The 19127-nt window shown below is 38.7% G+C and overlaps 3 protein-coding genes across 3 annotated transcripts; all 3 read right to left on the bottom strand.

The window, feature by feature from the left end:
* Positions 1 to 645: 645 nt before the first annotated feature.
* On the bottom strand, positions 646 to 3587 carry LOC113588919 (low choriolytic enzyme-like). The gene is made up of 8 exons (XM_027028313.2): positions 3478 to 3587; positions 3302 to 3332; positions 3102 to 3167; positions 2794 to 2946; positions 2526 to 2643; positions 2097 to 2275; positions 1215 to 1296; positions 646 to 1099 (listed from the first exon to the last, which is right to left on the bottom strand). Exons 1-8 carry the CDS (start codon positions 3544 to 3546, stop codon positions 973 to 975), a joined length of 825 nt encoding a protein of 274 aa, XP_026884114.2. The 5' UTR covers positions 3547 to 3587; the 3' UTR covers positions 646 to 972.
* A 4673-nt stretch (positions 3588 to 8260) lies between these two features.
* Positions 8261 to 11202, bottom strand: LOC118240416 (low choriolytic enzyme-like). Its single transcript, XM_035520708.1, has 8 exons — positions 11093 to 11202; positions 10917 to 10947; positions 10717 to 10782; positions 10408 to 10560; positions 10140 to 10257; positions 9711 to 9889; positions 8829 to 8910; positions 8261 to 8713 (listed from the first exon to the last, which is right to left on the bottom strand). The coding sequence occupies exons 1-8, from the start codon at positions 11159 to 11161 to the stop codon at positions 8587 to 8589; spliced, it is 825 nt and encodes a 274-aa protein (XP_035376601.1). The 5' UTR covers positions 11162 to 11202; the 3' UTR covers positions 8261 to 8586.
* Positions 11203 to 15885: 4683 nt separating this feature from the next.
* Positions 15886 to 18827, bottom strand: LOC118240417 (low choriolytic enzyme-like). The gene is made up of 8 exons (XM_035520711.1): positions 18718 to 18827; positions 18542 to 18572; positions 18342 to 18407; positions 18033 to 18185; positions 17765 to 17882; positions 17336 to 17514; positions 16454 to 16535; positions 15886 to 16338 (listed from the first exon to the last, which is right to left on the bottom strand). The coding sequence occupies exons 1-8, from the start codon at positions 18784 to 18786 to the stop codon at positions 16212 to 16214; spliced, it is 825 nt and encodes a 274-aa protein (XP_035376604.1). The 5' UTR covers positions 18787 to 18827; the 3' UTR covers positions 15886 to 16211.
* Positions 18828 to 19127: the final 300 nt, after the last annotated feature.

Raw genomic sequence — 19127 nt, forward strand, 5'->3', positions numbered from 1 at the left:
AGACCAAGGCCAGGAGGATTGTGAAGGACCCCACCCATCCCAACAATAGGCTCTTCTCTCTGTTGAGGTCAGGGAAGTGCTTTCGCTCCCTGAAGACCAATAGAGAGACACTGAAGAGGAGGTTTTCCCACAGGCCATTCAGGCCCTGAATCAGGGAAACTGATTAACTGTGGGGACCACCACCACCATGTGACACTAAATCTGTAAGCTGAAATTGTACATTGTGTACATACACATATCCATATATACATTGTACATTGTGTTTATATACATATACACACATTGTTAATATATTTTGTATATATATATTTCTTCGAACTTGAACAGGCAGACTTGTCAGCGGCTGAAACATCTTGTAGTGTGTTATCCCCCATTACTATTAAGTCATGTAGCAAGTGCACAAACCACAGCGACTTAAAGATTCCTAATTACAAGTTGGAGAGTTGTGTAGTTTGTCTCTGAATGTAAAAGTCCCAGTCTTGTAATGTACACCTAATTTCTTATTATGTACAGCTAAACAAGCTGAGCCTACTTCATTTAATTTACTACACTTAAACAGTATGCGTCTCATGTTTCCATGTTCCCGTGTTTCCACTGTATCATGGCTTATAAATGAAAACACATTATAATAAGCAAAATGCATGATGTGTTAAAGCAGTGTTTATTAAGAATAGCCATTCCCACCATTTCACCTTTTAAGACACTTTTTTCTGTAAGTTCCTAATGCTATTTTCACACTTATTTTAAAACAGAAAATATTTTTTTTGCTACAAACTGGCATTAAGAGAAAGTAAATTTATGACCTGAAAGTTTTTAATACTTTAGTTATATAATGCTACATCAGTCTAGTAACTGGAGTGACTGAAGTCCAAGACAAGGAACCGGGGTTCTATGGACTAATCCTAATTTTCTGAAAACCTTTTTCTGAAAACCTCTAGGGGCATACATGAGCAAAACCTCCTTTTTCAGACATTAACCGCAGTAGAGTTTATTAACTCGCTGGAAGTCAACACGGCTCATCTCAGTGGCTCGTCCAATAGCAACATTATTGTTTGGGATAGGAATGATGGTTGGCTCCGTGTTCTTGGAGAAAGCGTATCTGGACCCACAGAAATCTCATCAGCAACATTTATAGTTAGCATCTTAACTGCTATATCTAGCAGCAAAGTTATATTTAAACATTGCAAGAAATGAATGTGTGAACAGTAGTTTACCTTCCATAATGCATGATGGAGTTGTAGTCATATGGGGTGCCAAGGTTGTTAGTTTGGAATTTTTGGAAGTTATGTTCCATTCCTGTAAATAAGTTGACCATATGGCTAGGGTTATCTATGATCAAATACATATTTTAGTACTGTCTTCCCTTATTTACCTCTCTCACAACACAGACTCTTGGTCCCACCTACAAGACATATGAATACTTTGCTTGAGTCATTTCCCAGGAATGACTACTTTGTATCTTTAAGAGGACTCTAAATTTAAACATGAGTACAATTTAAAAGGGGAACAGTAATGTTTTAATAGTGGAAGATTTTGTTATGCCAAAGCTTTGATAGACGAATGTTATATTCGAAAGAAAAAAAGATAAAAACAACCTGACAACATGACTGTGTCTGTTTCCAGCAAAAAGAGCACTCAAGTCCCAATAATCAACATGGCAGTATGATGGCAGTGTGGTGATGATGATGATATGAAATACATTGTTTAAAACACATACAAATGTTACTCAAAATGCATCTTTCAAAATATTTCAGTGGCATGCAAGGAGACTTTTATCCTGCACACACCCTTTAAGAGCATAAATAAAGTGGTTTTATATGTACATAGATATAGGCAGATGCATGTAGCAATATCTTTAAGCATAATTAACCAATTCTGAAATACTGAAGCTAATATGTTCCCCTTTGGTTCTTTGAAAGCCTGATGGAAACAGATTATTATGCATATTTGCTCACCAAGTTTGGTAGATCCTAAAATAAGTATAAAATACAAAAATAATCACCTCCATTTATACATATTTATATCTTCAAATTCATGCATATTAACATTCTCTTGAATTTATGATCAAATGTTTCAGGTATTCCCACACCATTTACCATGAATAATGTTTTGGTAGAGGATTCGGACATGCACATCACGGTCACTGCGGGTCTGTTCATGCTTGAAGCCGAGGGCGTGGAGAAGCTCATGTTGGACAACACCATGATAGACACACCCAAAGCGTTGTAGAGACACAACCTGCTCTCCACCCCTACGGCCCACAAAGGAGTAGCACCTGCAGATCACATCATTTACAAACAGATAAGGATTGAAATCCTCCTTTGCTGTCAACTGCTACATTACAATAGAATTAGTTCAGGCTTGTTGTTATACATAGAGTAGACCAAGTCTTCAGTACATTTACACTGTTACATTTGCCTTACATTGTTAAATGAGATTCTACAGTAAAGAGGCTTTGTCTTTATAGTATCATTAATCTTGCTTAGAAAAGAGGCCTTTAGTGTTAAAAGACTCGGCTGACTAACCCTGATTCAGACTTAATGTGAAGGTAGTCTTGTTGTCTGTAGCGAGGTATGAATCGTATGCAGGTGGTATTTGCAAAAGAGTATAGAGCACCTTGAATAATTTGTTTTTCACGGATTGCTGTAAAGATGACAGAGCACATTTACATGTATGGAATATAGCAGATGCTCATATCCAGAGTGACTTATAAAAATACTTTCTTTAGTTGATTATCAAAATATCACTTATTCAAACACTATTTATTTTTGCCAAGTAAGAAGTGTCACTCACAGTATTGGTTGGAAATACTATAGGGCACATAAACCTTTCCTTTTTTGTGTTTGGACCATTTGCACCCACGAGATATGCATGGGTCTGCATTCTGGAAGCCAGTATATTCTGCTATATCACCAAACAAAACTGTGGATTCATCCAGGGTTTGGTCTGTGCAATAAAACCAGGAAATAAAAATTGACAAAATGTAGTTAATAATGTAGGTAAGGAATCACATTCTGTTTAGTGAAGTATGAAACCAAGACAGTGATTAATAGCACTGATTTAATATTTTTTTAGCAGCATCAGAATAAAAAATAACTTACCGACATTCTTGTTGGCTCGTTCAATTATGGCAGACACTGAAAAATAGTCCTGCTCAGTGCTGTTATCTGAGGAATTGTTATTGGTAAATGAACATTTGATTATGATATTATGGATTTCCATTATCAGTAGTGGTTTCTAATGTAACAATAATAAAATTGCAATATCTGTAAACAGACATTTTTGAAGCAGAACACCTTACCAGTCTCTACAGAGCTCTCTTTATGAAATGCCTGGTTTAGGAAAAACATTCAAGACATTGTGGTGGTGGGATTTTTGTTCGGTACACTGTAGTAGACTTCCAAAATGCAGAAGCTAATAAGGATGCTATATATTAATTGATTTTTGACTAAAAATACCACCTGAGTGTGAACTCACCTTTAAGGAGTAGCTCTGCACTGGACTAAAGTCCAGCAGCTGCAGGACGAGGGCCAGAGACAGAAGCATGATGGAGCAAAGAAGAACTGAAGAACTCAGTCAGGAACCTCAGTTTATATACAGTAGTGAGGGTGAATAACTTCCCTTTAATAAAGCTCTGCAGTTACCCAAGTGCTGCAGTAAACTGAAAAACTGGTAACTTCAACTATAAAAGGGGAAAAGCTTAAGCAAGTTTTGTTAGACCAAATATGGGACTGAGAAAATTTTCACACACACATATATATATATATATATATATATATATATATATATATATATAGGAGAAGTAACGAAGCACTTGAGATCATTTTCACACACACACACACACACACACATATATATATATATATATATATATATGAGAAGTAACGAAGCACTTGAAGGACCTCTGTCCAAAACTTTCTGTTTCTCTGGAAAGTCTGTAATGGGGTGATACAAAAATATCCTACCATGATATTGATGAAAATTGATATTATCACAGTATTGCTAAAATAAACTGAAAGCATTTAAATTTAACATAGGTGTTATAATAATATTTATTCAACTTGTAATATTTCTTTCTAACATAAAAAAAATATAATTCACTATAAATACATTTTAAATGGTAGTTTTCATTGCCAATGTTACCTCTGGCTTGATCAATAGAGATCTGGAGCCAATCATTTTTAAAACTGCTTTGTGATAATGTGTTAATTTGATGGTCCCTATCTTGCATAGAGACTCTGCCAAGCCTGCTGCCATCGTAGAGACACTGCCAGGCCTGCTGCCTGCATCTGCTGAGATGAGCCTTTTATGTACAATTATTTTGAGTTCATCACTTGCACATCACTCCTGCTTCATAAAGTCACAGGTAACCATAATTTCTAAATTGTCAGCAATTACAGTCATAATATTCAGCTTGTGCAGACATATACATCTTTCTGCTTATACAATATGTTTATTTGCATGTCGCAGGTTTGCCAAAAAGAATGTTCCAATATTCTCAACCAATAGCTTGGGAGCCAGAAATGACTTCTGAGGGGCAAGAGGCAGGGTGTGGCAGGGGGAGAGTAGGAGCATGGGAAGGGGGAGGGGGAGATACAGGGCTAGGCACATGTGTGGGCACCTGTATGTGTGGGGCAGGGGCATGTGTGGGCCTCTTCTCTACTTGAGTGGAAGTGCTTATGGAGCAACAGCAGCCCAGCTACAGAGCAGGAGACCAAACGAACTCAAAGAGTGGGTTCACCTCTCCTCCGTTACTGTATCCACACGAACTCACAGAGTGGGTTCACCTCTCCTCTGTTACTGTATCCACACGAACTCACAGAGTGGGTTCACCTCTCCTCTGTTACTGTATACCTTTTTCTAAGAATAGCATAACACAAATTTGTTTATAAATTCTTGCAGCAAAACTTTCTTGACCTATTATACTTGCTAATGGCTCATTTGTCACCAGTATGAAAATCTTTATTCTAACAGTATGTTTTTAAGAAATGCAAATGGTTCTGGGCATATTTTGCAATGCTGCATAAGTGTTTGTAAATTTAAATGTGTGGCTGAATGATTAGGAAACTAATGTTGCTTAATCCTAACATTCTTGTAAATCGCATTATCATGAATGGGAGCATGTACAGCACAACCCTAATCAGCGTACGTGTCGGCTCTGTATCTAGCGACTCTGTGGGAGTGTGATTGGGATGGACTTATCTTAGGAGTTGTTCTTTGTTCAGGTTTGATGTACTTGCTCAGGAGCATGATCTGCTGTGCAACAACACAGTGGATCCTATTTTGTTATTTTCTTTTTTGCCTAAATGATCCCATGCTGCTCTGCTCAGGCTGTAAGTGGGAAGATGTGGATATAAATTGAGGAGCAATAAGCAATTTATACAATAAACAATTGTTGCTGAAGGTTCTGCTTTGCCCCAGCAGTGCTAGTTAGCTGACTAAATAATTTAATATTTATCTGAACTTGGACTGTGTCTGTGTTTGCTTGCTAGCTAGCTAGATATATAGGTAGCTATAGGATAGGTAGTGCTAAATGCAATTAACATGTATGCTAACACATATTAGCTGCATCTTACATAGCATATATACATTTTTGAAAATCAAAACAGCATTACATTTTAAGACTTAATTGAGCCTCCCCTGTGTCTCCTCCCTCTCTATAGACACAACCATGTCTCCTCCCTCTCTGCAGCCATAGCCATGGCTCCTCCTTCTATGTAGCCACACCCATGTCTCCTCCTTCTATGTAGCTACACCCATGTCTCCTCCCTCTCTTCTGCCATAGCCATGGCTCCTCCTTCTATGTAGCCACACCCATGTCTCCTCCTTCTATGTAGCTACACCCATGTCTCCTCCCTCAATGTAGCCATACCCATGGCTCCTCCCTCTCTGTAGCCATAGACATGGCTTCTCCTTCTATGTAACCATACCCATGGCTCCTCCCTCTCTGTAGCCATAGACATGGCTTCTCCTTCTATGTAACCATACCCATGGCTCCTGCCTCTCTGTAGCCACACCCATGGCTCCTCCCTCTATGTAGCTACTCCCATGTCTCCTCCCTCAATGTAGCCACACCCATGGCTCCTGCCTCTCTGTAGCCACACCCATGGCTCCTCCCTCTCTTTAGCCACACCCATGACTCCTCCCTTTCTGTAGCCACATGCAATGTATGCTATGCATTAGCTACATCTTTCATAGCATATATATGTCTTTGAAAATGAAAACAGCATTATAATTTAAGGCAAGATAAGGTAAGACTTAACTGAGCCTCCCCTGTGTCGCCTCCCTCTCTGTAGCCACACCCATGTCTCCTCCCTCTCTGTAGACTCTGTATCCCTTTATATTGGCTCATTGACCCCAAACTGTGATTATGAGCCTGATTTTGGATTTGCCCATAATAAATCTTGCTCCTCTCAGCATTTGCATCTGCCTTGTGATCGCTTCACGTTACAATAACAAGAAACTGCTGAAACAAATAAAGGGCAGAGACAAGAAACGAGGAAAGGAAAACAGGAAGCAAAGCCAAAAAAGAACACAAGGCAGGTTACCAAGTGAACCTTGATGCTAACAGAGGCGAAATGTGACAAGAATAAAGCAAAATTATCATATATACTGATGTCTGATGTTAAATCTAATACGGGAGATTCCATAAGTGACTGACAGTTGAACATAATGTACAGTTATAATTAATATAATACTTAAAATATACTTTTCACAAATGTCTTTGGGTGATGCTAGTTGGGAAGTGGGGGTGTAGTTAATGGCAGCAGGGTGTGGTTAGGGGCGGGGGGACCATGGTTACAGCCAACTGTGAGCTGGGAAACAAGGTGATAATAACAAGCAAGCCTACTGGTGTTTGAAGTCAACATGTGTGTATGTTTCTGAGAAGTGAATATGTGTGTGATTTTTCCGAGAGGGACTGGGAGAGTGCTTCACTATTTCAGTTATGCCTCATTCACACTACATGATTGTAGCCTTGATTTTGCGCTCACTGACAGGTTTTGGGGGTTGCCAAGAAAAGCTCCAGATCAGAGGTAAATCAGTGTTCACTCAGGGGTGAGAGGCTCACCAATCACTTGCAGAGTCCCGAAAAATGTTTAACACGCTAAATATCTGGACCTGTCAGTGAGTTCAAATGCTGTAGTGTGAAAAATGTGACCAGGTTATGATGAGAAAGCAACAACAATCCATCTCGCAAGTAGTATGACATCATTCTCTGTGTCATTTCTTGCCAGTGTTTTTGTGACAAAATGCAGTTTGGAGGACAGTTGGAGGATCAATGGAACCACGGTGGAGAGAGTAGATAGTTTCAAGTACCTTGGAGTTCATATCTCGCAAGACCTGTCCTGGTCCCGCCACACCAACTCCCTGGCAAAGAAGGCTGGTCAGCATCTTTACCACCACAGATGCCTAAGAGATTTCAGACTGCCCTCCAAGATACTGCAGAACTTCTACACCTGCACTATCGAGAGCATCCTCACGGGGAACATCACAGTCTGGTTTGGGAACAGCACCAAGCAGGACAGACAAGCACTCCAAAGGGTGGTGTTTTTAGCATAGTGCATCACTCATACGGAACTTTCTGAACTGCAGCCCATCTATTACAAGCGGTGCCAGACCAAGGCCAGGAGGATTGTGAAGGACCCCACCCATCCCAACAATAGGCTCTTCTCTCTGTTGAGGTCAGGGAAGTGCTTTCGCTCCCTGAAGACCAATAGAGAGACACTGAAGAGGAGGTTTTCCCACAGGCCATTCAGGCCCTGAATCAGGGAAACTGATTAACTGTGGGGACCACCACCACCATGTGACACTAAATCTGTAAGCTGAAATTGTACATTGTGTACATACACATATCCATATATACATTGTACATTGTGTTTATATACATATACACACATTGTTAATATATTTTGTATATATATATTTCTTCGAACTTGAACAGGCAGACTTGTCAGCGGCTGAAACATCTTGTAGTGTGTTATCCCCCATTACTATTAAGTCATGTAGCAAGTGCACAAACCACAGCGACTTAAAGATTCCTAATTACAAGTTGGAGAGTTGTGTAGTTTGTCTCTGAATGTAAAAGTCCCAGTCTTGTAATGTACACCTAATTTCTTATTATGTACAGCTAAACAAGCTGAGCCTACTTCATTTAATTTACTACACTTAAACAGTATGCGTCTCATGTTTCCATGTTCCCGTGTTTCCACTGTATCATGGCTTATAAATGAAAACACATTATAATAAGCAAAATGCATGATGTGTTAAAGCAGTGTTTATTAAGAATAGCCATTCCCACCATTTCACCTTTTAAGACACTTTTTTCTGTAAGTTCCTAATGCTATTTTCACACTTATTTTAAAACAGAAAATATTTTTTTGCTACAAACTGGCATTAAGAGAAAGTAAATTTATGACCTGAAAGTTTTTAATACTTTAGTTATATAATGCTACATCAGTCTAGTAACTGGAGTGACTGAAGTCCAAGACAAGGAACCGGGGTTCTATGGACTAATCCTAATTTTCTGAAAACCTTTTTCTGAAAACCTCTAGGGGCATACATGAGCAAAACCTCCTTTTTCAGACATTAACCGCAGTAGAGTTTATTAACTCGCTGGAAGTCAACACGGCTCATCTCAGTGGCTCGTCCAATAGCAACATTATTGTTTGGGATAGGAATGATGGTTGGCTCCGTGTTCTTGGAGAAAGCGTATCTGGACCCACAGAAATCTCATCAGCAACATTTATAGTTAGCATCTTAACTGCTATATCTAGCAGCAAAGTTATATTTAAACATTGCAAGAAATGAATGTGTGAACAGTAGTTTACCTTCCATAATGCATGATGGAGTTGTAGTCATATGGGGTGCCAAGGTTGTTAGTTTGGAATTTTTGGAAGTTATGTTCCATTCCTGTAAATAAGTTGACCATATGGCTAGGGTTATCTATGATCAAATACATATTTTAGTACTGTCTTCCCTTATTTACCTCTCTCACAACACAGACTCTTGGTCCCACCTACAAGACATATGAATACTTTGCTTGAGTCATTTCCCAGGAATGACTACTTTGTATCTTTACGAGGACTCTAAATTTAAACATGAGTACAATTTAAAAGGGGAACAGTAATGTTTTAATAGTGGAAGATTTTGTTATGCCAAAGCTTTGATAGACGAATGTTATATTCGAAAGAAAAAAAGATAAAAACAACCTGACAACATGACTGTGTCTGTTTCCAGCAAAAAGAGCACTCAAGTCCCAATAATCAACATGGCAGTATGATGGCAGTGTGGTGATGATGATGATATGAAATACATTGTTTAAAACACATACAAATGTTACTCAAAATGCATCTTTCAAAATATTTCAGTGGCATGCAAGGAGACTTTTATCCTGCACACACCCTTTAAGAGCATAAATAAAGTGGTTTTATATGTACATAGATATAGGCAGATGCATGTAGCAATATCTTTAAGCATAATTAACCAATTCTGAAATACTGAAGCTAATATGTTCCCCTTTGGTTATTTGAAAGCCTGATGGAAACAGATTATTATGCATATTTGCTCACCAAGTTTGGTAGATCCTAAAATAAGTATAAAATACAAAAATAATCACCTCCATTTATACATATTTATATCTTCAAATTCATGCATATTAACATTCTCTTGAATTTATGATCAAATGTTTCAGGTATTCCCACACCATTTACCATGAATAATGTTTTGGTAGAGGATTCGGACATGCACATCACGGTCACTGCGGGTCTGTTCATGGTTGAAGCCGAGGGCGTGGAGAAGCTCATGTTGGACAACACCATGATAGACACACCCAAAGCGTTGTAGAGACACAACCTGCTCTCCACCCCTACGGCCCACAAAGGAGTAGCACCTGCAGATCACATCATTTACAAACAGATAAGGATTGAAATCCTCCTTTGCTGTCAACTGCTACATTACAATAGAATTAGTTCAGGCTTGTTGTTATACATAGAGTAGACCAAGTCTTCAGTACATTTACACTGTTACATTTGCCTTACATTGTTAAATGAGATTCTACAGTAAAGAGGCTTTGTCTTTATAGTATCATTAATCTTGCTTAGAAAAGAGGCCTTTAGTGTTAAAAGACTCGGCTGACTAACCCTGATTCAGACTTAATGTGAAGGTAGTCTTGTTGTCTGTAGCGAGGTATGAATCGTATGCAGGTGGTATTTGCAAAAGAGTATAGAGCACCTTGAATAATTTGTTTTTCACGGATTGCTGTAAAGATGACAGAGCACATTTACATGTATGGAATATAGCAGATGCTCATATCCAGAGTGACTTATAAAAATACTTTCTTTAGTTGATTATCAAAATATCACTTATTCAAACACTATTTATTTTTGCCAAGTAAGAAGTGTCACTCACAGTATTGGTTGGAAATACTATAGGGCACATAAACCTTTCCTTTTTTGTGTTTGGACCATTTGCACCCACGAGATATGCATGGGTCTGCATTCTGGAAGCCAGTATATTCTGCTATATCACCAAACAAAACTGTGGATTCATCCAGGGTTTGGTCTGTGCAATAAAACCAGGAAATAAAAATTGACAAAATGTAGTTAATAATGTAGGTAAGGAATCACATTCTGTTTAGTGAAGTATGAAACCAAGACAGTGATTAATAGCACTGATTTAATATTTTTTTTAGCAGCATCAGAATAAAAAATAACTTACCGACATTCTTGTTGGCTCGTTCAATTATGGCAGACACTGAAAAATAGTCCTGCTCAGTGCTGTTATCTGAGGAATTGTTATTGGTAAATGAACATTTGATTATGATATTATGGATTTCCATTATCAGTAGTGGTTTCTAATGTAACAATAATAAAATTGCAATATCTGTAAACAGACATTTTTGAAGCAGAACACCTTACCAGTCTCTACAGAGCTCTCTTTATGAAATGCCTGGTTTAGGAAAAACATTCAAGACATTGTGGTGGTGGGATTTTTGTTCGGTACACTGTAGTAGACTTCCAAAATGCAGAAGCTAATAAGGATGCTATATATTAATTGATTTTTGACTAAAAATACCACCTGAGTGTGAACTCACCTTTAAGGAGTAGCTCTGCACTGGACTAAAGTCCAGCAGCTGCAGGACGAGGGCCAGAGACAGAAGCATGATGGAGCAAAGAAGAACTGAAGAACTCAGTCAGGAACCTCAGTTTATATACAGTAGTGAGGGTGAATAACTTCCCTTTAATAAAGCTCTGCAGTTACCCAAGTGCTGCAGTAAACTGAAAAACTGGTAACTTCAACTATAAAAGGGGAAAAGCTTAAGCAAGTTTTGTTAGACCAAATATGGGACTGAGAAAATTTTCACACACACATATATATATATATATATATATATATATATATATATATATATATATATATATAGGAGAAGTAACGAAGCACTTGAGATCATTTTCACACACACACACACACACACACATATATATATATATATATATATATATGAGAAGTAACGAAGCACTTGAAGGACCTCTGTCCAAAACTTTCTGTTTCTCTGGAAAGTCTGTAATGGGGTGATACAAAAATATCCTACCATGATATTGATGAAAATTGATATTATCACAGTATTGCTAAAATAAACTGAAAGCATTTAAATTTAACATAGGTGTTATAATAATATTTATTCAACTTGTAATATTTCTTTCTAACATAAAAAAAATATAATTCACTATAAATACATTTTAAATGGTAGTTTTCATTGCCAATGTTACCTCTGGCTTGATCAATAGAGATCTGGAGCCAATCATTTTTAAAACTGCTTTGTGATAATGTGTTAATTTGATGGTCCCTATCTTGCATAGAGACTCTGCCAAGCCTGCTGCCATCGTAGAGACACTGCCAGGCCTGCTGCCTGCATCTGCTGAGATGAGCCTTTTATGTACAATTATTTTGAGTTCATCACTTGCACATCACTCCTGCTTCATAAAGTCACAGGTAACCATAATTTCTAAATTGTCAGCAATTACAGTCATAATATTCAGCTTGTGCAGACATATACATCTTTCTGCTTATACAATATGTTTATTTGCATGTCGCAGGTTTGCCAAAAAGAATGTTCCAATATTCTCAACCAATAGCTTGGGAGCCAGAAATGACTTCTGAGGGGCAAGAGGCAGGGTGTGGCAGGGGGAGAGTAGGAGCATGGGAAGGGGGAGGGGGAGATACAGGGCTAGGCACATGTGTGGGCACCTGTATGTGTGGGGCAGGGGCATGTGTGGGCCTCTTCTCTACTTGAGTGGAAGTGCTTATGGAGCAACAGCAGCCCAGCTACAGAGCAGGAGACCAAACGAACTCAAAGAGTGGGTTCACCTCTCCTCCGTTACTGTATCCACACGAACTCACAGAGTGGGTTCACCTCTCCTCTGTTACTGTATCCACACGAACTCACAGAGTGGGTTCACCTCTCCTCTGTTACTGTATACCTTTTTCTAAGAATAGCATAACACAAATTTGTTTATAAATTCTTGCAGCAAAACTTTCTTGACCTATTATACTTGCTAATGGCTCATTTGTCACCAGTATGAAAATCTTTATTCTAACAGTATGTTTTTAAGAAATGCAAATGGTTCTGGGCATATTTTGCAATGCTGCATAAGTGTTTGTAAATTTAAATGTGTGGCTGAATGATTAGGAAACTAATGTTGCTTAATCCTAACATTCTTGTAAATCGCATTATCATGAATGGGAGCATGTACAGCACAACCCTAATCAGCGTACGTGTCGGCTCTGTATCTAGCGACTCTGTGGGAGTGTGATTGGGATGGACTTATCTTAGGAGTTGTTCTTTGTTCAGGTTTGATGTACTTGCTCAGGAGCATGATCTGCTGTGCAACAACACAGTGGATCCTATTTTGTTATTTTCTTTTTTGCCTAAATGATCCCATGCTGCTCTGCTCAGGCTGTAAGTGGGAAGATGTGGATATAAATTGAGGAGCAATAAGCAATTTATACAATAAACAATTGTTGCTGAAGGTTCTGCTTTGCCCCAGCAGTGCTAGTTAGCTGACTAAATAATTTAATATTTATCTGAACTTGGACTGTGTCTGTGTTTGCTTGCTAGCTAGCTAGATATATAGGTAGCTATAGGATAGGTAGTGCTAAATGCAATTAACATGTATGCTAACACATATTAGCTGCATCTTACATAGCATATATACATTTTTGAAAATCAAAACAGCATTACATTTTAAGACTTAATTGAGCCTCCCCTGTGTCTCCTCCCTCTCTATAGACACAACCATGTCTCCTCCCTCTCTGCAGCCATAGCCATGGCTCCTCCTTCTATGTAGCCACACCCATGTCTCCTCCTTCTATGTAGCTACACCCATGTCTCCTCCCTCTCTTCTGCCATAGCCATGGCTCCTCCTTCTATGTAGCCACACCCATGTCTCCTCCTTCTATGTAGCTACACCCATGTCTCCTCCCTCAATGTAGCCATACCCATGGCTCCTCCCTCTCTGTAGCCATAGACATGGCTTCTCCTTCTATGTAACCATACCCATGGCTCCTCCCTCTCTGTAGCCATAGACATGGCTTCTCCTTCTATGTAACCATACCCATGGCTCCTGCCTCTCTGTAGCCACACCCATGGCTCCTCCCTCTATGTAGCTACTCCCATGTCTCCTCCCTCAATGTAGCCACACCCATGGCTCCTGCCTCTCTGTAGCCACACCCATGGCTCCTCCCTCTCTTTAGCCACACCCATGACTCCTCCCTTTCTGTAGCCACATGCAATGTATGCTATGCATTAGCTACATCTTTCATAGCATATATATGTCTTTGAAAATGAAAACAGCATTATAATTTAAGGCAAGATAAGGTAAGACTTAACTGAGCCTCCCCTGTGTCGCCTCCCTCTCTGTAGCCACACCCATGTCTCCTCCCTCTCTGTAGACTCTGTATCCCTTTATATTGGCTCATTGACCCCAAACTGTGATTATGAGCCTGATTTTGGATTTGCCCATAATAAATCTTGCTCCTCTCAGCATTTGCATCTGCCTTGTGATCGCTTCACGTTACAATAACAAGAAACTGCTGAAACAAATAAAGGGCAGAGACAAGAAACGAGGAAAGGAAAACAGGAAGCAAAGCCAAAAAAGAACACAAGGCAGGTTACCAAGTGAACCTTGATGCTAACAGAGGCGAAATGTGACAAGAATAAAGCAAAATTATCATATATACTGATGTCTGATGTTAAATCTAATACGGGAGATTCCATAAGTGACTGACAGTTGAACATAATGTACAGTTATAATTAATATAATACTTAAAATATACTTTTCACAAATGTCTTTGGGTGATGCTAGTTGGGAAGTGGGGGTGTAGTTAATGGCAGCAGGGTGTGGTTAGGGGCGGGGGGACCATGGTTACAGCCAACTGTGAGCTGGGAAACAAGGTGATAATAACAAGCAAGCCTACTGGTGTTTGAAGTCAACATGTGTGTATGTTTCTGAGAAGTGAATATGTGTGTGATTTTTCCGAGAGGGACTGGGAGAGTGCTTCACTATTTCAGTTATGCCTCATTCACACTACATGATTGTAGCCTTGATTTTGCGCTCACTGACAGGTTTTGGGGGTTGCCAAGAAAAGCTCCAGATCAGAGGTAAATCAGTGTTCACTCAGGGGTGAGAGGCTCACCAATCACTTGCAGAGTCCCGAAAAATGTTTAACACGCTAAATATCTGGACCTGTCAGTGAGTTCAAATGCTGTAGTGTGAAAAATGTGACCAGGTTATGATGAGAAAGCAACAACAATCCATCTCGCAAGTAGTATGACATCATTCTCTGTGTCATTTCTTGCCAGTGTTTTTGTGACAAAATGCAGTTTGGAGGACAGTTGGAGGATCAATGGAACCACGGTGGAGAGAGTAGATAGTTTCAAGTACCTTGGAGTTCATATCTCGCAAGACCTGTCCTGGTCCCGCCACACCAACTCCCTGGCAAAGAAGGCTGGTCAGCATCTTTACCACCACAGATGCCTAAGAGATTTCAGACTGCCCTCCAAGATACTGCAGAACTTCTACACCTGCACTATCGAGAGCATCCTCACGGGGAACATCACAGTCTGGTTTGGGAACAGCACCAAGCAGGACAGACAAGCACTCCAAAGGGTGGTGTTTTTAGCATAGTGCATCACTCATACGGAACTTTCTGAACTGCAGCCCATCTATTACAAGCGGTGCCAGACCAAGGCCAGGAGGATTGTGAAGGACCCCACCCATCCCAACAATAGGCTCTTCTCTCTGTTGAGGTCAGGGAAGTGCTTTCGCTCCCTGAAGACCAATAGAGAGACACTGAAGAGGAGGTTTTCCCACAGGCCATTCAGGCCCTGAATCAGGGAAACTGATTAACTGTGGGGACCACCACCACCATGTGACACTAAATCTGTAAGCTGAAATTGTACATTGTGTACATACACATATCCATATATACATTGTACATTGTGTTTATATACATATACACACATTGTTAATATATTTTGTATATATATATTTCTTCGAACTTGAACAGGCAGACTTGTCAGCGGCTGAAACATCTTGTAGTGTGTTATCCCCCATTACTATTAAGTCATGTAGCAAGTGCACAAACCACAGCGACTTAAAGATTCCTAATTACAAGTTGGAGAGTTGTGTAGTTTGTCTCTGAATGTAAAAGTCCCAGTCTTGTAATGTACACCTAATTTCTTATTATGTACAGCTAAACAAGCTGAGCCTACTTCATTTAATTTACTACACTTAAACAGTATGCGTCTCATGTTTCCATGTTCCCGTGTTTCCACTGTATCATGGCTTATAAATGAAAACACATTATAATAAGCAAAATGCATGATGTGTTAAAGCAGTGTTTATTAAGAATAGCCATTCCCACCATTTCACCTTTTAAGACACTTTTTTCTGTAAGTTCCTAATGCTATTTTCACACTTATTTTAAAACAGAAAATATTTTTTTGCTACAAACTGGCATTAAGAGAAAGTAAATTTATGACCTGAAAGTTTTTAATACTTTAGTTATATAATGCTACATCAGTCTAGTAACTGGAGTGACTGAAGTCCAAGACAAGGAACCGGGGTTCTATGGACTAATCCTAATTTTCTGAAAACCTTTTTCTGAAAACCTCTAGGGGCATACATGAGCAAAACCTCCTTTTTCAGACATTAACCGCAGTAGAGTTTATTAACTCGCTGGAAGTCAACACGGCTCATCTCAGTGGCTCGTCCAATAGCAACATTATTGTTTGGGATAGGAATGATGGTTGGCTCCGTGTTCTTGGAGAAAGCGTATCTGGACCCACAGAAATCTCATCAGCAACATTTATAGTTAGCATCTTAACTGCTATATCTAGCAGCAAAGTTATATTTAAACATTGCAAGAAATGAATGTGTGAACAGTAGTTTACCTTCCATAATGCATGATGGAGTTGTAGTCATATGGGGTGCCAAGGTTGTTAGTTTGGAATTTTTGGAAGTTATGTTCCATTCCTGTAAATAAGTTGACCATATGGCTAGGGTTATCTATGATCAAATACATATTTTAGTACTGTCTTCCCTTATTTACCTCTCTCACAACACAGACTCTTGGTCCCACCTACAAGACATATGAATACTTTGCTTGAGTCATTTCCCAGGAATGACTACTTTGTATCTTTACGAGGACTCTAAATTTAAACATGAGTACAATTTAAAAGGGGAACAGTAATGTTTTAATAGTGGAAGATTTTGTTATGCCAAAGCTTTGATAGACGAATGTTATATTCGAAAGAAAAAAAGATAAAAACAACCTGACAACATGACTGTGTCTGTTTCCAGCAAAAAGAGCACTCAAGTCCCAATAATCAACATGGCAGTATGATGGCAGTGTGGTGATGATGATGATATGAAATACATTGTTTAAAACACATACAAATGTTACTCAAAATGCATCTTTCAAAATATTTCAGTGGCATGCAAGGAGACTTTTATCCTGCACACACCCTTTAAGAGCATAAATAAAGTGGTTTTATATGTACATAGATATAGGCAGATGCATGTAGCAATATCTTTAAGCATAATTAACCAATTCTGAAATACTGAAGCTAATATGTTCCCCTTTGGTTATTTGAAAGCCTGATGGAAACAGATTATTATGCATATTTGCTCACCAAGTTTGGTAGATCCTAAAATAAGTATAAAATACAAAAATAATCACCTCCATTTATACATATTTATATCTTCAAATTCATGCATATTAACATTCTCTTGAATTTATGATCAAATGTTTCAGGTATTCCCACACCATTTACCATGAATAATGTTTTGGTAGAGGATTCGGACATGCACATCACGGTCACTGCGGGTCTGTTCATGCTTGAAGCCGAGGGCGTGGAGAAGCTCATGTTGGACAACACCATGATAGACACACCCAAAGCGTTGTAGAGACACAACCTGCTCTCCACCCCTACGGCCCACAAAGGAGTAGCACCTGCAGATCACATCATTTACAAACAGATAAGGATTGAAATCCTCCTTTGCTGTCAACTGCTACATTACAATAGAATTAGTTCAGGCTTGTTGTTATACATAGAGTAGACCAAGTCTTCAGTACATTTACACTGTTACATTTGCCTTACATTGTTAAATGAGATTCTACAGTAAAGAGGCTTTGTCTTTATAGTATCATTAATCTTGCTTAGAAAAGAGGCCTTTAGTGTTAAAAGACTCGGCTGACTAACCCTGATTCAGACTTAATGTGAAGGTAGTCTTGTTGTCTGTAGCGAGGTATGAATCGTATGCAGGTGGTATTTGCAAAAGAGTATAGAGCACCTTGAATAATTTGTTTTTCACGGATTGCTGTAAAGATGACAGAGCACATTTACATGTATGGAATATAGCAGATGCTCATATCCAGAGTGACTTATAAAAATACTTTCTTTAGTTGATTATCAAAATATCACTTATTCAAACACTATTTATTTTTGCCAAGTAAGAAGTGTCACTCACAGTATTGGTTGGAAATACTATAGGGCACATAAACCTTTCCTTTTTTGTGTTTGGACCATTTGCACCCACGAGATATGCATGGGTCTGCATTCTGGAAGCCAGTATATTCTGCTATATCACCAAACAAAACTGTGGATTCATCCAGGGTTTGGTCTGTGCAATAAAACCAGGAAATAAAAATTGACAAAATGTAGTTAATAATGTAGGTAAGGAATCACATTCTGTTTAGTGAAGTATGAAACCAAGACAGTGATTAATAGCACTGATTTAATATTTTTTTTAGCAGCATCAGAATAAAAAATAACTTACCGACATTCTTGTTGGCTCGTTCAATTATGGCAGACACTGAAAAATAGTCCTGCTCAGTGCTGTTATCTGAGGAATTGTTATTGGTAAATGAACATTTGATTATGATATTATGGATTTCCATTATCAGTAGTGGTTTCTAATGTAACAATAATAAAATTGCAATATCTGTAAACAGACATTTTTGAAGCAGAACACCTTACCAGTCTCTACAGAGCTCTCTTTATGAAATGCCTGGTTTAGGAAAAACATTCAAGACATTGTGGTGGTGGGATTTTTGTTCGGTACACTGTAGTAGACTTCCAAAATGCAGAAGCTAATAAGGATGCTATATATTAATTGATTTTTGACTAAAAATACCACCTGAGTGTGAACTCACCTTTAAGGAGTAGCTCTGCACTGGACTAAAGTCCAGCAGCTGCAGGACGAGGGCCAGAGACAGAAGCATGATGGAGCAAAGAAGAACTGAAGAACTCAGTCAGGAACCTCAGTTTATATACAGTAGTGAGGGTGAATAACTTCCCTTTAATAAAGCTCTGCAGTTACCCAAGTGCTGCAGTAAACTGAAAAACTGGTAACTTCAACTATAAAAGGGGAAAAGCTTAAGCAAGTTTTGTTAGACCAAATATGGGACTGAGAAAATTTTCACACACACATATATATATATATATATATATATATATATATATATATATATATATAGGAGAAGTAACGAAGCACTTGAGATCATTTTCACACACACACACACACACACACATATATATATATATATATATATATATGAGAAGT

This window comes from Electrophorus electricus, chromosome 21, assembly GCF_013358815.1.
Source record: "Electrophorus electricus isolate fEleEle1 chromosome 21, fEleEle1.pri, whole genome shotgun sequence".
NCBI lineage: Eukaryota > Metazoa > Chordata > Actinopteri > Gymnotiformes > Gymnotidae > Electrophorus > Electrophorus electricus.